This window comes from Protomyctophum bolini, assembly GCF_963924005.1.
Source record: "Protomyctophum bolini genome assembly, chromosome: 18".
NCBI classification, from domain to species: Eukaryota; Metazoa; Chordata; class Actinopteri; order Myctophiformes; family Myctophidae; genus Protomyctophum; species Protomyctophum bolini.
In genome coordinates this window covers 451604-467500 of record NC_137879.1, presented here as the reverse complement: position 1 = coordinate 467500, position 15897 = coordinate 451604, and the positions used below count along the sequence as shown (strand labels likewise).

The following is a 15897-nucleotide window of genomic DNA, read 5'->3' as shown; positions in this document are numbered from 1 at the left end:
TAAAGGTGTGTGAATGTGTGTGTGACTGGGTGAATGTAATGCACAGTATACAGTATGTAAAGGTGTGTGAATGGGTGAATGTAATGCACAATCTATGTAAAGGTGTGTGAATGTGTGTGTGAATGGGTGAATGTAATGCACAGTCTATGTAAAGCGCCTTGAATAAAGGAGATATACAAATTTTATATCATTCAATCTCTAATCTGTGTAATTATACCACACTGTGTACCACTGTGTACCACTGTGTACCTGTCTACCGCACTTCTCTGTGTGTACAAATGAACAAATGTACAAATAATTAGACAGAAGGAAAAAAAAAGGGCAGGGAACGGTGGCAAGCTCACACCAACCGACTCATAGCAGTGATAGCACTTTACCTAGTGTGTGTGTGTGTGTGTGTGTGTGTGTGTGTGCGCGCGTGACGTTGCTGTGAACCACGCATGTCATGATGAGTCACTCGTTGAGGGATGTTAAGATACTGGATTATTAGGTTACGTCACCACAGCTGTGCGCGCGCACACGCACACACACACACACACACACACACACACACACACAGAGTGCTGATTCCTAGAACAACACAGAATGTAAAATGATGCTGTAGTTCTCTGTTCACTCATCAGCCCTACAGGGTGTGAAAATGTGTACGTCACCAAGAGGGGGGGTAAAGCTACGGCGCCATGTTTGATGTTTCTGGGATTTAAACTCAGAATAGAACTCTGTCTGTATCTGTAAATATTGAGGTCGTTCTTGGCGACAACACAGTGAACCACCGACACCAGGACGGATCACCAACACCAGGACGGATCACCAACACCGGGACGGATTAGGTTAACAAGAACGTCGGGCTCGACATACGAGGATAAGGACGACGCCGTGAACAAACACGGCACCGTACAGCCGAGGTCCAAAAGCCATCCTACGTCTCTTTGTAATCATAATATTAGCCATCCTATGTATTTTACCATAAATTTACCATATATATTATAATAATAATAGCCATCCTACGTCTCTTTGTAATCATAATATTAGCCATCCTATGTACATGTACTGAGGACGCTGGCGTCGACCGTTCACTTCACCTCCCAATGAATGAATGAATGAACCTGTGGCACTTACTGTATATGTACTGAGCAGGTCTGCACCGCACTGTGAGATGTCAGTTTTCTTTTTTGTATAAATTTTTATCCCATGATTTTGTAACGCATTTTTCACCCCTGTGTCAATTATCTAATGTGATCCTGGGCTCTACACACCCTCCACCAACCTGGGGAGAGCAACGGACTTGAACTCATGCTTCCTTCATGCCCGAGTGTGGCTGGCCAGGGGGAGGCAGTTTAGAGACCAGGATTACTGCATGTTTTTTGTGAGGGTACCTACCCTAGGGGACACGGGGAGCACATGCAAACTCCACAGTGAGATGTCAGTTTAATAAAAGAACGTATACTAGCACACAGGATGGTCGCTCAATGTAAACAAACCCAGACAATCCCAGAAGTATGCCGGCCGCTACCACGTGACACGTTATGTTGACGCCCCCTCACCGATCGGTACAGCCTCCACGACCTTTCACCTCTCACTTGAATGAAGAACAGAAGACACAGAAGTGATTGTAGAAACATTTGACTTTTATTCTTAAAGGAAAAAAAAGAAAAGGAACAGTTTTCTTTAAAATAGACTTTCAGTAGAAAAGAAAATAACAGTCTGTCTCCCCAGCAACCTGTCTGTCTGAACAATCTGCCTGTCTGTCTGAACAATCTGCCTGTCTGTCTGAACAACCTGTCTGTCTGTCTTGACTCTTTCAAACAAGTCACTTCCAATTTAAAAAACAATACAAGAACAATAACATCCTGTCACATGACTCTTTGTTGCTAGGATACCGCAGTAAACAGAGCTAACGTTAGCTTGGCACTAACACAGCAGGACCAAAACAAAGTCTAAAAGCTTGAGTCTTTTTTCATATTATTTGAAATGATGCTTAAGGGTTACTGAAATATCAAAAATACATTTCATGTACAGTGTGTACTGTTAACTGTACACAGTTACTCTCTGACAACATTCAACCGTACAATAAAAACAGCAACTTGTTACAATGTGCAAAAAAATATCCCTTCAAATACATCTTCTGGTTGGTATTGTCAGACAAACACGCACACACGTGCACACGCACACACACACACACACACACACACACACACACACACACACAGAAATGTATTCTTGATTATCGCATTATTAATAAATGTATTGATATATAGGGTCGATACACGAAAAACACCTGGGAAGCCAATTGGTCCTACTGTGTGAGCTACTGACCGAGGAACCAATAGAAACACACCATCCCGGTATCCTAGCAACCCATAAACCAACCAGGCATCGGCCTGGTGGACGCAATACAATCCATCTTCCTGAACCTTCAGTCACATTCCTTAAATTAACATTCACATCTCCTTAAAGGTCACACACTTACACATAAAGGTCACATACTTAAAGTTAAAGGTCACACACGTACACATAAAGGTCACATACTTAAAGTTAAAGGTCGCACACTTACACATAAAGGTTGCATTCTTCAACGGGACACTGTTCTACAGCAGAGCACCAGGTGGCGCTGTGAAAAACATGCTAAAAATACAACATACACACACACAAACACGCGTGCGCGGGGGCGGTAGCAGCAGTTAGCCAACCTCAGCGTCTTTTCGGCGAGCCCGTTGGGTTCGCAGACCTGCCGTTTTTTGACGCGCTACACATCATTGTACGACGTGGTGTTTGACGCGCTACACATCATTGTACGACGTGCGAAAATAAGCGCTAAATGCTCTGTGAGCCGCGACCGCTAAGCTCTGTGAGCCGCGACCGGCTACAGAAACACGGAGAGTGCAAGGAGTTAACGTTAAAACGGTTTTAACGTTAAAAAGATTGTGTCTCTCTGCTACTAAAACGTTCAGGGTTTATTTTTTTACGCACAGCCGGCGGTCGCTTCAGTCGTCATGGAAAACCAATACTCACTTTTTTATCGCTTATAAGGTGTCTTTACCAGGAGGTAAAGGATAAGCTTACAAGTCATGGTGTCTTTACCAGGAGGCTGGTAGGTACCACCAGGAGGCAACCATCACAAAACGGGAGGGAAAGGCTTCTTAATTGCACTTATTTTGTTTAGTATTCCTAATAATCAAAGTGCCGGGATGCTAACAGCGATGCTAACAGGGATGCTAACAGCGATGTTAATTCTTCTTGGCTAGCTGAGAGGGAAAAAGGTGCAAGTTTCTTTCCCCCCCACGCCATGTGACAAATCTTATGAAATATGTCACTTCAACCAATCAGGTCACTTCAATATGAAGCAATATGTAACACCCTGTCAGTCCGCCTAGCAACACGTGACTAGCAGCCCCGAATTATACTCTTATCGGAATTACCTGAGCTTACAGTTCTGGTATTTTCGGCGTGCGAGCATGAATCGGGCTCGAGGAAACAGTGATTTAAAAAATATATGTATATAAGTTTTGTTCCTACTGCCTCGGTAGGTCGGCCGGTTACATGATTTACAGTCCATCCTGAGAGAGAGACAGAGAGAGAGAGAGAGAGAGACCTTTACAGGGGAGGTGATTTTACATTTGCAACAATAAAACCGGCACGAATCACTAAGGAATTGCGAAGCGTGATTTACAAAAATATAATAAAGCGCGTTAACTCTGGTGTTAAATAGAAAAAATAGAAACTTCAGCTGGTCCTTAACTCTGGTGTTGAATATAATCTTAACGCTGGTGTGAAATAGAATCTTAACTCCGGTGTGAAATAGAATCTTAACTCCGGTGTGAAATAGAATCTTAACTCCGGTGTGAAATAGAATCTTAACTCCGGTGTGAAATAGAATCTTTACTCCGGTGTGAAATAGAATCTTAACTCCGGTGTGAAATAGAATCTTAACTCCGGTGTGAAATAGAATCTTAGCTAGTTGACCTAGGCGTGACTGGTGTGGACCGTGGCGTCTAAGAATAGGGTTAGGTAACCTAAGCTCTGACCCCAAGGACAGGCATCAGAGGCTCAACATAGTTAGACTGCTAGTTAACGTAGTTTAGTACTGCTCGTTAACGTAGTTTAGTACTGACCCTTCAACACGTCTCATCTATGTGTCCATTGGACACATTTTTACAAAACTAACATTATAAATGAGACCTCATCTCTGGGGTCAAGGGTCATGACCTCTGCGGTCAAGGGTCGTGCACTTTGAGTGCAGAGTGAGAACAAGTGCTTCCGTTTGTTGTCAAAGTGCTGCTGGTTACCACGGAGACGGGGGCTGTGACATCATCGTCTGAAGGGGCGGGTATTTACGAGGTGGGCGGAGGCACAAGAAAAAAGAAAAAAACCGCACATAAATGAATTAATAAGAAATTACTGATGGATAAAAACCTAAAGTTTACACACCTTTACAAAACCTACACCACTAAAAAAAATAAAAAAAGCTAAACCCTTGGTGAAGATGCCCCTCCCCTCAACCCCGCCCACATCATGATGTCACTCCTCTTAACTCCACCTCCGTGTGGTGAAGGTTCGAGTTTCAAACCAAAGCTGTTGTGAATGAATATATTATGATGAGGCGCCGAAGCTTAGCAAGTCCTACGGAAGCTATAATGAATCCCTGTGAATCTATACTGCAGCTCTTCTGATGAATCTGATGCATAACTAATGAATCTCACATGTTTGTATGAATCTTGTGAATCTCTGATGAATCACAGGTTTGTATGAATCTTGTGAATCTCCGATGAATCACAGGTTTGTATGAATCTTGTGAATCTCCGATGAATCACAGGTTTGTATGAATCTTGTGAATCTCTGATGAATCACAGGTTTGTATGAATCTTGTGAATCTTTGATGAATCACAGGTTTGTATGAATCTTGTGAATCTCTGATGAATCACAGGTTTGTATGAATCTTGTGAATCTTTGATGAATCACAGGTTTGTATGAATCTTGTGAATCTCTGATGAATCACAGGTTTGTATGAATCTTGTGAATCTGATGAATCTCTGATTCATGAAGTTGAACAGAATCCTTGAGAAGTTCCTTGTGAGACCTCCATGTTGGATCAGTCCCGTTGTGATGACATCACATCCCATTAACCCTCGGATGGATTCAGGCGACGGAAGAAAAAAAACCCAAAAAAAACCTAGAAACTAATTAAAACTGTCCCGTACTGATGACATCATCAACCCTGTCCCATACTGATGACAGCATCAACCCTCAGAACCGTGGAAGGGAACTAATAAAAACGGTCCCGGTCTGATGACATCACAGCTCATTAGCCAATAAAAACAGGGTGAACGCGGCGCCCTCTTGGGCAGGGGGCGGGCACTGTTTAAAAACAACCAACAACGGTGCCGTTGAGCTAAGCCAATAGGAAGCCAGGAGGGTGCGGTGTCACCAGTAGGGGGCAGTGTTCTCGATGCGTCCCCAGCTCTGCCACTCGGGGAAGATTCCCGCCGACGTCCGAGGACTGCCGAAAGGATCGAACGCCAGCTCCGTCCGTCTGTCTGGAGCCCCGCCTTCCCTGCGGATCTCCACCTATCAGCATGAAGATGTCAGTATTAATTATGGATCTCCACCAATCAGCATCAAGACATACCTTATTATTATTTAATTATATGGATCTCCACCAATCAGCATCAAGACATACCTTATTATTATTGAATTATGGATCTCCACCAATCAGCATCAAGACATACCTTATTATTATTTAATTATGGATCTCCACCAATCAGCATGAATCCAAGTGTAAAATGACTTATACTGGAACTCTTGTCACTAGTCCCTTCCTAACGTTTTAGTCTAGTTTTAGTTTGTTGACGAAATTGTGAATATATTTACTTTTTATTTAGTTTTTATTACTTGTTGTAAACAAGTGTAATGCTTAATTGGGTCGTCCACTCACAGTTAACAGTCTTTTGTATTGAGTTTGTGCTTGAAATGTACTGTAATTCTGCAAACTGTTAATACATATTTCAATCAATCAATCAATCAAAGGCCCGACATGCAAACAGCTTTTTCCACACGGCTATCCGGCTCCTCAACGCTGCTGGTGTCCCCCCCCGCCCGCCTTCTATCCTCCCTCCATCCCCACTCAGAGTGAAATGGACCGACTCGTGCTCTGAACTGACCTGAACACTTGAACTCTCTGCACTTTATATTTATTCACTATTTCTGCACTGTCTTGTCCTGTTTTGCACTTGTCCTAATTTGGTAACTGCACTCTGCTGTCCCACCAAACCAAATTCATAACATGTTTACATGTCAATAAAGGCTTCTGATTCTGAAGAATTGCTTTGTTTTCAAAATATAAGGTTTTCTTAATTTCCTGAAAAATGTATATTTTTCATTTCCTGAAAAACAGAGCATTCCTACCGTGATGCTATCATGCTGCGTTGGCTCTGTCTGTCTGTCTGTCTGTCTGTCTGTCTGTCTGTCTGTCTGTCTGTCTGTCTGTCTGTCTGTCTGTATCAAAGCCTTGTCTTTATCACAATTTAATTCTATAGAGCGTCACAGTCCCGCCCCCTACCATGGCCCAGGAAATGATTCTCCGTTCATTTTCCTCATAGACATTTCAGAAAGTATTTAAAGACGTTTATGCTGCGGACAAAGCCAACTCTTGTCGTGACAAATCATGACAAACAAAATATTGTTTGTGTTGTCATGATTTGTCACGACTCAAGTTGGCTTCGTACGACGCTTAAGAGGTCTTTAAATAAATACTTTTTGTGTATGGGAAAAATGCATTGTGATTAATTTCCTGGGCCAGGCGTCGTCATGAAAGGGGGCGGGACTGCGACATCTGAACTTGTCCTTAGCCTGGGCGCGTCTGGAAGTTCCGGGGACACACCGGGGGCCCCCACACGGAGTTACACCACTCAGTTCACACGGGTGTGATTCTTTAGTAGCAAATGAGAGTACCTGGCTATGTCTACATAAAATACTATCCAAGTACGTACTGGGGTGGGGCCTCTATTAGGAAGGGGAGGAGTTACGTACAGGGGTGGAGCCTCCAGTTCCGTCGGGCTCACAGTCGCTGGGCAGCAGGCGGTAGTTGTTCCCTCCGTTGTTGTCCCAGAACGTCTGATTGGCTGCCTCGAAACACACGCAGAACTCCACCTGTTGGTCGGCCTGTGTAATAACACAATAACAACGTTATCCCAGAACATCTGTGAAGACGATACGTATCCGTCTCGGTACATCCATGAACAGTGTTTTAACACAATCCGTGCCGGGATTCCTTTAAAATAAGAGCTCTGGGATGCCGGAGAGACATGGCCGCTTTTACTCTGAAACCCACGACCCGGAAACAATCCGCTAAAAAAAACTTGCTTTACATTGCTAGCTTACATTGCTATCGTTTTAATTTATACGATTTATGATCCAAAAAGCGTTCATATTTTGCGGATGAGGAGCAGAAATGAAGCGCCAGCATATCCGTCAGATCAGAACCACGGAGAGCGCTCTGGATTAGGAGAGACGTCATTCTTTCCGCCGCGCTAACAGCGAAGTCAACGGTAAGCTAACATGAGCACAGAGTGTAGCATACGGTGGCCGAGAGGAGAAGTGAAAAATTCAGAATATTCTTCTCTGGCCCGGTATCATTGAGGATGCGCTAGGACGTCTACAGTCGATTGGGATCCCTAGGACGGACGGAAACGGTTAATATTACCACAGATAGGTCCATAGTGAAGGAGACAAGGTTATTATTATTAATAACATAACTGTACCTGGGTCAGGTGACTCAGGTCCATAGTGAAGGAGAACAGGTTAATAACTGACCCTGGGTCAGGTGTTAGGGTCCATAGTGAAGGAGAACAGGTTAATAACTGACCCTGGGTCAGGTGTTAGGGTCCATAGTGAAGGAGGGCAGGTTAATAACTGACCCTGGGTCAGGTGTTAGGGTCCATAGTGAAGGAGAGCAGGTTAATAACTGTACCTGGGTCAGCATAGTGAAGGAGAAGGTGTCCGTCTCGGTACATCCATAAACGTTGTTCATGAAGGAACAGGTGACGTCGTGGGTGGAGCTCCAGAGGTCAAAGGTGACGCGCAGGAAGACGTTCTTCTGGAAGGAGATGTTCCGAACCTTCACCGTGCCGCTGAGACAGCTACCCTGCACCTGATTGGACGAGACCGTTAGTATACTCTACTCCGATAGGACGAGAGCATTAGTATCCTCTACTCTGATAGGATAGCCTCGGTCCCAGGCTTACTTATCTGCGAACAGAAAAGCCTGGTCACAACGTAAGGCAGAGAAGCATAAAGTAAAGCCTGGTCACAACGTAAGGCAGAGAAGCATAAAGTAAAGCCTGGTCACAACGTAAGACAGAGAAGCATAAAGTAAAGCCTGGTCACAACGTAAGGCAGAGAAGCATAAAGTAAAGCCTGGTCACAACGTAAGACAGAGAAGCATAAAGTAAAGCCTGGTCACAACGTAAGACAGAGAAGCATAAAGTAAAGCCTGGTCACAACGTAAGGCAGAGAAGCATAAAGTAAAGCCTGGTCACAACGTAAGACAGAGAAGCATAAAGAAAAGCCTGGTCACAACGTAAGGCAGAGAAGCATAAAGAAAAGCCTGGTCACAACGTAAGACAGAGAAGCATAAAGAAAAGCCTGGTCACAACGTAAGGCAGAGAAGCATAAAGTAAAGCCTGGTCACAACGTAAGACAGAGAAGCATAAAGTAAAGCCTGGTCACAACGTAAGGCAGAGAAGCATAAAGTAAAGCCTGGTCACAACGTAAGGCAGAGAAGCATAAAGTAAAGCCTGGTCACAACGTAAGACAGAGAAGCATAAAGAAAAGCCTGGTCACAACGTAAGGCAGAGAAGCATAAAGTAAAGCCTGGTCACAACGTAAGGCAGAGAAGCATAAAGAAAAGCCTGGTCACAACGTAAGACAGAGAAGCATAAAGTAAAGCCTGGTCACAACGTAAGGCAGAGAAGCATAAAGAAAAGCCTGGTCACAACGTCAGGCAGAGAAGCATAAAGTAAAGCCTGGTCACAACGTAAGACAGAGAAGCCTAAAGTAAAGCCTGGTCACAACGTAAGACAGAGAAGCATAAAGTAAAGCCTGGTCACAACGTAAGGCAGAGAAGCATAAAGTAAAGCCTGGTCACAACGTAAGACAGAGAAGCATAAAGAAAAGCCTGGTCACAACGTAAGGCAGAGAAGCATAAAGAAAAGCCTGGTCACAACGTAAGACAGAGAAGCATAAAGAAAAGCCTGGTCACAACGTAAGGCAGAGAAGCATAAAGTAAAGCCTGGTCACAACGTAAGACAGGGAAGCATAAAGTAAAGCCTGGTCACACAACGTAAGGCAGAGAAGCATAAAGTAAAGCCTGGTCACAACGTAAGGCAGAGAAGCATAAAGTAAAGCCTGGTCACAACGTAAGGCAGAGAAGCATAAAGAAAAGCCTGGTCACAACGTAAGACAGAGAAGCATAAAGTAAAGCCTGGTCACAACGTAAGACAGAGAAGCATAAAGTAAAGCCTGGTCACAACGTAAGACAGAGAAGCATAAAGAAAAGCCTGGTCACAACGTAAGGCAGAGAAGCATAAAGAAAAGCCTGGTCACAACGTAAGACAGAGAAGCATAAAGTAAAGCCTGGTCACAACGTAAGGCAGAGAAGCATAAAGTAAAGCCTGGTCACAACGTAAGGCAGAGAAGCATAAAGTAAAGCCTGGTCACAACGTAAGGCAGAGAAGCATAAAGAAAAGCCTGGTCACAACGTAAGGCAGAGAAGCATAAAGAAAAGCCTGGTCACAACGTAAGACAGAGAAGCATAAAGTAAAGCCTGGTCACAACATAAGACAGAGAAGCATAAAGTAAAGCCTGGTCACAACGTAAGACAGAGAAGCATAAAGAATCGGCGGACGTATCCTCCGGAATATCCGTCAGATGTATTTCCCCCGGATACGATATTTTCACGATCAACCACAACACTTGTTTCATTCGCGGATAATGTAAACTGATCTGCAAAGCATCAACGTCATTTCCTTCGGCGATAGGACGGTTTCACCGTGCCGCTGAGACAGCTACCCTGCACCCGATTGGACGAGAGCGTTAGTATCCTCTACTCTGATCGGACGAGATCGTTAGTATCCTCTACTGTGATAGGACGGGACCAGAGGCGAATACTTCTCATAGCTGTCAACACATGTTCTGTGTTCTGTCTGTTTGATGGACGCCCCAATGTATTTCCAATGGGAGTCACATGTTTTTCTTTCAAACGTTTGTCTTTGATGGCTGTGTTCTGCCCATCAAACACAAATGTTTGCGCAAGTAATTATTGTTGGGGTTAGGTCCAGGCAGACAGACAGGCAGGCAGGCTGACAGACAGACAGACAGACAGACAGACAGACAGACAGACAGACAGACAGACAGACAGACAGACAGACAGACAGACAGATACCTGGCAGTTCTCCAGGCAGACTCTCTGGGTCTTCAGTCTGTTCCTGAAGTCCAGATAATCTGCAGCGGGTTGGGGGAAGTCTAGGAGGAGGCTGGGGTGGTGGGGGGACTCTGGAGCTGTCAATCATCATCATCATCATCATTATTACACATATTGATTAAACACCGAGTAAAGGTTGAGTATGCAGTGGTTTGATTGGTCGTTTTAATGTAAAGGTTGAGTATTCAGTGCTTTGATTGGTCGTTGTAATGTAAAGGTTGAATATGCAGGGTTCTCATTGGTACCTTGCTGTCCTGAGAGGCGCAGGGCGGTGGCAGCGCCCTCCAGCTCAGACAGGTGGTAGTGCAGCGTGTCAGAGAACTCAGTGAAGTGATGGACGGAGGTCAGAGACAGGCCGCGCCAGTCTGACCACACCACGCTCTTCTTCTGCTGCTGTTTCCTCCTCTTCTGGAGCGAGCTCACTACCGCCGCCCTGCTGGTGGTGGAGGGGGAGGAGGAGGGCGGGCTGCATGCGGACACAAACATTACACATCTTATTTAGAACGGTTAGCGTTAAAAACACCAAATCGGTATCGAACCGATGTCAAAATGAGCGCCATTATTTTTACCGATATTTATGACACAATAATACCTCTGTCTCTTTAAAACTAACCCGTGGCAGGTTAAAACTCATGTTGTAGTTTTATAAAACTACACCGCTGTTAGTGATGTCATGTTGTAGTTTTATAAACCTTTATAAAACTACACCACGGTGAGTATGTCATGTAGTTTTATAAACCTTTATAAAACTACACAGCGGTGAGTGATGTCATGTTGTAGTTTAATAACCTTTATAAAACTACACAGCGGTGAGTGATGTCATGTTGTAGTTTAATAAACCTTTATAAAACTACACAGCGGTGAGTGATGTCATGTTGTAGTTTAATAAACCTTTATAAAACTACACAGCGGTGAGTGATGTCATGTTGTAGTTTAATAACCTTTATAAAACTACACAGCGGTGATAAGCTATGAACTCAAACTGTACAGTGAATAGGCCCCTCCCCCCTCATGTCCTACCTGGCTGCAGTGCTGCCGCTGGTAACAGCTCCCCCTGTGGGGCCGGAGGGGTACGTGCTCACAGCGCCACCCTGTGGGCCGGAGGTCTCGGTCTTGGAGCTGAGACACGGACGCAGAGGTTTGGCTTTGCAGCCGTTTGCAGCGCTCTGCGACGCTTTGCAGCGAGGAGGGGCGGAGACTCGCGTGTCATAGCTGCCCAGGAAGGAGCCGATTGGTGGAGAGCTGGCGAAGCAGAGCCGCATGGCCATGTCAGCTGACAACCCTGACGAACCAGGAAGCAGAACTCTGGAGAGAGAGAAAGGGGGGATTGAGGGGAGACGGAACAGAACAGAATGATTGATCTAGGCTGTGTTTGACACATTCTCTGCGTCACGGAACAAAATGTGTATAAATAGACTCTGAAACATTCATTACATAACAAGCCCTGGTAGCTGTAGAGGCTACTCTGGTCTGTTGACCTCACAGAGGTCAGCAAATCTAAAATAAGAAATAAAAAACATAGGAGAAATATATAATCCTGATAGAGCAGACACTAGTAGGTTGACACTAAGGTCTCAGACACACTCGCCTGTCGAGCAACTTCTTGTTTACATTACTGTGTTGAAATGACACCACTGTGAGAACATGCTATAGTTTACATTACACTGTCTGTGTGTGTGTGTGTGTGTGTGTGTGTGTGTGTGTGTGAGAACATGCTATAGTTTACATTACACTGTGTGTGTGTGTGTGTGTGTGTGTGTGTGTGTGTGTGTGTGTGTGTGTGTGTGTGTGTGTGTGTGTGTGTGTGTGTGTGTGAGAACATGCTATCGGTATCAGGTCTACTTCTCAATAAATACATTAAAAAAATTGTATAGATCAAAAATAGTAGATACATATTATAAAACATTGATATGATGTTTTGTTTTCTCGTTTTGTGTTTTGTTTTGTTGTTTTTGTTCTTTGTTGTCTTGTTCCTGTTGACTGTATTGTCCTGCCTGTCTTTGTCTTTGTTTTATGTTATGTTTGTTTGTTTTTGTTTTGTTTTCTTGTTTTTTTTTCCCCTTCTGTTTGCGTTGTTGTATTATTTTACCTCTGAAAGCCATTTATCTGTTAGAAGGGTAGCACTATAAGCTTAGGCTTCAGCCTGCACCTTTTTAACATACAAAATTGTACAATTGAAACATTGACCAAAAAGGTGTAGGCAATGTACAGTTTTTGGGGGCATTCGAGGGCTAAATATGTATTTTTTTTACAAAATGTTATGGCGATTTATTTTTGTATTATTTACTATAGTCCTACTAGACCCCAAGAAATTACATCTGGCCACAAAAGATCACTGGATCTATTGGATGTGACAAACTGACATATTGAGCCTGTAAAAAAATAAATCGCCATAACAAAACAATACATATTTAGCCCTCGAATGCCCAAAAACTGCTCAAACCATAAAACGAAAGAAAGCAGCAAATTGAAGAAAATTAACACCTTTTAGTTTCTCTAATAACAACCTAAAACATGAACCTTGGTGAAAAAACCTTTGAATTCCGGCTGCTCCTGTCTACATGTCGAAGTGTCGTTGGGCAAGACACTGAACCCCAAATTGCTCCTGATGTGCTGGTTGGTGCCTTGCAATTGGCTTCCGCCGCAATCGGTGTATGAATGCGTGTGTGAATGGGTGAACGTAATGCACAATCTATATGTAAAGCGCCTTGGATAAAGGCACTATATAAATGCACCATTTACCAAGGTCCCCCACACACCGAGCGCGTTTTTCAGATTTTTAGCGGCATTTCTCCATCGGTTTTCTGAAACACACACCCAGTGTGCAACCACCTTTAATGTTTCTTTACATTTTGACAGAAATAACAGATCATGGAGCTCACAGAGCCCATTTTGACTTAAAAAAAATATATATATAAAAAAAAATATCCCACGATTTTGTAACCCATTTTTCACCCCTGTTTCAATCATCTAATGTGATCCTGGGTATGGGCACTGATGACGCGGAGGAGGAAACACGCCGCCAGCACCCACAGCGTCCCGAGCGGGAATCGAACCCAGGACCTTCTAGCTGTGAGGCGACAGCGCTACCAACTGTGCCACCGACTTTTTGAATTTTTAACTATACAAAGTTACAAAGTAATGTCTTGTTGCATATTTGCATATTGCATATTTAAGTTCTTTTGTCATGTCTGCCCTGTGCAATTATTTCTTACGAAGCCTTAAAGGCAATCTGTAATGTCCAATGTTCAGACAAACAATTAATCAACTAAAATATGTCATCTTTAAGTGTCCAGTCTGCGTTTTAGCCATGAAGAAGACCTGTCACACAGCTTTAACCACCATTTAAAACTATAACATACAAGATGTACCAGATATACAAGCACGTAGCGGGGAAGCATGGTGAAAAGACCAGATCTACAAGCTCGCAGCGTGGAAGCATGGTGAAAAGACCAGATCTACAAGCTCACAGCGTGGAAGCATGGTGAAAAGACCAGATCTACAAGCTCACAGCGTGGAAGCATGGTGAAAAGACCAGATCTACAAGCTCACAGCGTGGAAGCATGGTGAAAAGACCAGATCTACAAGCTCACAGCGTGGAAGCATGGTGAAAAGACCAGATCTACAAGCTCGCAGCGTGGAAGCATGGTGAAAAGACCAGATCTACAAGCTCACAGCGTGGAAGCATGGTGAAAAGACCCCCACCAGACAGAAGCCCTGGAGCTATGTGTTCAGATGGAGCCAAACACATATAATATGCTTTTGTCTGAGTTTGAGCACCACTGATATAGAAACATGTTGTTTGTTTTTAAGAAAACTGTCATGATTTAGAAGACATTTGGATCTATTCTGGTCTATAATGGGTTAAAAGCAAGTGTCCAGTCTGCTGGCTGGAACATTATGTAACAATGTAACACAATGTATCCTTTTAACAGCATTTAACCCAATGAGACTATCATTTTAACAGCATTTAACACAATGTATCATTTTAACACCATTTAACATAATATGACACAATGTATCATTTGAACACAACATGACACAATGTATCATTTGAACACAATGTGACACAATGTATCCATGTGATGTAATTTTAACACAATATGACACAATGTGTCTACTGCCAGTATGTACACTGTGTTCTTTACTCTAGTAACAGTATCAGTATGTGTAGTAAATTACTACACATATATGATACTAGCAGTAATACTTCAGTTAACATTAAAAAGTCCTGTAGAAAACATTTGGAAGTCAGCCAAAGCAGTGGTGAGTGACAGGTGAGGTAAAAAGAGAGCACTTTAAGTACACCTAGAATACTTTTACTTGTCTATCTTTACCTCGGGCAGTTCATTGAGTAAAACTACTTCTATGGTGTTTTAGTGAAAAAGTACTTGTTGTCTATCTTTACCTGGCTCAGTTCAATGAGTACTTGTAGCTGTAGTACTGTAGTATTAGTAGGAGTACTTTTTACTGTACAGTTCAATGAGTACTTGTATGTTTAGTACTCTAGTAAAGAAGTACTTTGTACTAACTGTACCTGGTGCAGTTCATTGAAGAGTCGTGTCCAACAAAACGACGTCACGTCACAAAAGCAGCTTTTTACTCCTGTAATCTTCCCCCGGTGACGTCACGGCTGGCGGCGGCTCGTGGTCATGAAGGTTATGTTTTAAAAAGTGTTGATAAAAAGTGTTTTTAGAGTTTAATCTAAATGTTATAAATGATTTAATGTTTAATGTTTCAGCGCTCTGACACACCACGCCTCCCGCAAACACACCACTCTGACACAGAGCCCAGGGGTTGCCACGTTTAGACACAAAACAAGCGTAGTGGGACCCCATGAGAGAAGATTGTCACGGCTCTCAACCCGATTGATTCTCAACCCGTTTAATTTCAAGGACCCCCAGTTTGATATGCATTAGTCTACGGACCCGGCCCCCATTGAATGGCATTTATATCTCTGAGACCCCCAATTTATATTGTAAAATCAATGTTAATTTAACTCTGAGAGTGTACCAATTATTTAGCTTGGGACCCCCTGGAACTCCCTCGAGGACCCCTTGTGTGGGAGTGGGACCCCCTGGAACTCCCTCAAGGACCCCTTGTGTGGGAGTGGGACCCCCTGGAACTCCCTCAAGGACCCCTTGTGTGGGAGTGGGACCCCCTGGAACTCCCTCAAGGACCCCTTGTGTGGGAGTGGGACCCCCTGGAACTCCCTCAAGGACCCCTTGTGTGGGAGTGGGACCCCCTGGAACTCCCTCAAGGACCCCTTGTGTGGGAGTGGGAACCACTGACATGAAGTGACATTGTTTTATTCTCTTCACAGTATTAGTCAGTGTTCAATTATGACTCAATTATTAATTATTATGTTTAATTATGACTAAATATTATACATGTAAGTATAGCCACGTTTCTTCTCTTCT

At 43.6% G+C, this 15897-nt stretch overlaps 1 protein-coding gene across 2 annotated transcripts; it reads right to left on the bottom strand.

Moving 5' to 3' along the window:
• Positions 1-1607: 1607 nt before the first annotated feature.
• LOC308333260 (protein phosphatase 1 regulatory subunit 3C-B-like) lies at positions 1608-15242 on the bottom strand. 2 transcript variants are annotated; one of them, XR_013965786.1, is made up of 8 exons: positions 15015-15242; positions 11498-11782; positions 10723-10943; positions 10439-10554; positions 7967-8146; positions 7027-7158; positions 2763-5565; positions 1608-2728 (listed from the first exon to the last, which is right to left on the bottom strand). XR_013965786.1 is itself a non-coding variant. In XM_080789533.1 (7 exons), the coding sequence occupies exons 1-7, from the start codon at positions 15026-15028 to the stop codon at positions 5422-5424; spliced, it is 1092 nt and encodes a 363-aa protein (XP_080645659.1). In that variant the 5' UTR covers positions 15029-15242; the 3' UTR covers positions 1608-5421. The 2 variants fall into 2 exon arrangements, 1 of the variants encoding a protein (XP_080645659.1); XM_080789533.1 differs by having other exon boundaries at positions 1608-5565.
• Positions 15243-15897: the final 655 nt, after the last annotated feature.

Bases quoted from the DNA above. Each gene is read 5' to 3' on its own strand.
- LOC308333260 (XM_080789533.1), bottom strand. The intron at 10,944-11,497 runs GTAGGACATGAG...GTCCGCATGCAG, and splicing joins AGCGGCAGCACTGCAGCCAG to CCCGCCCTCCTCCTCCCCCT. The intron at 7,159-7,966 runs GTACAGTTATTA...GTTATTACACAG, and splicing joins CCTTCACTATGCTGACCCAG to GCCGACCAACAGGTGGAGTT.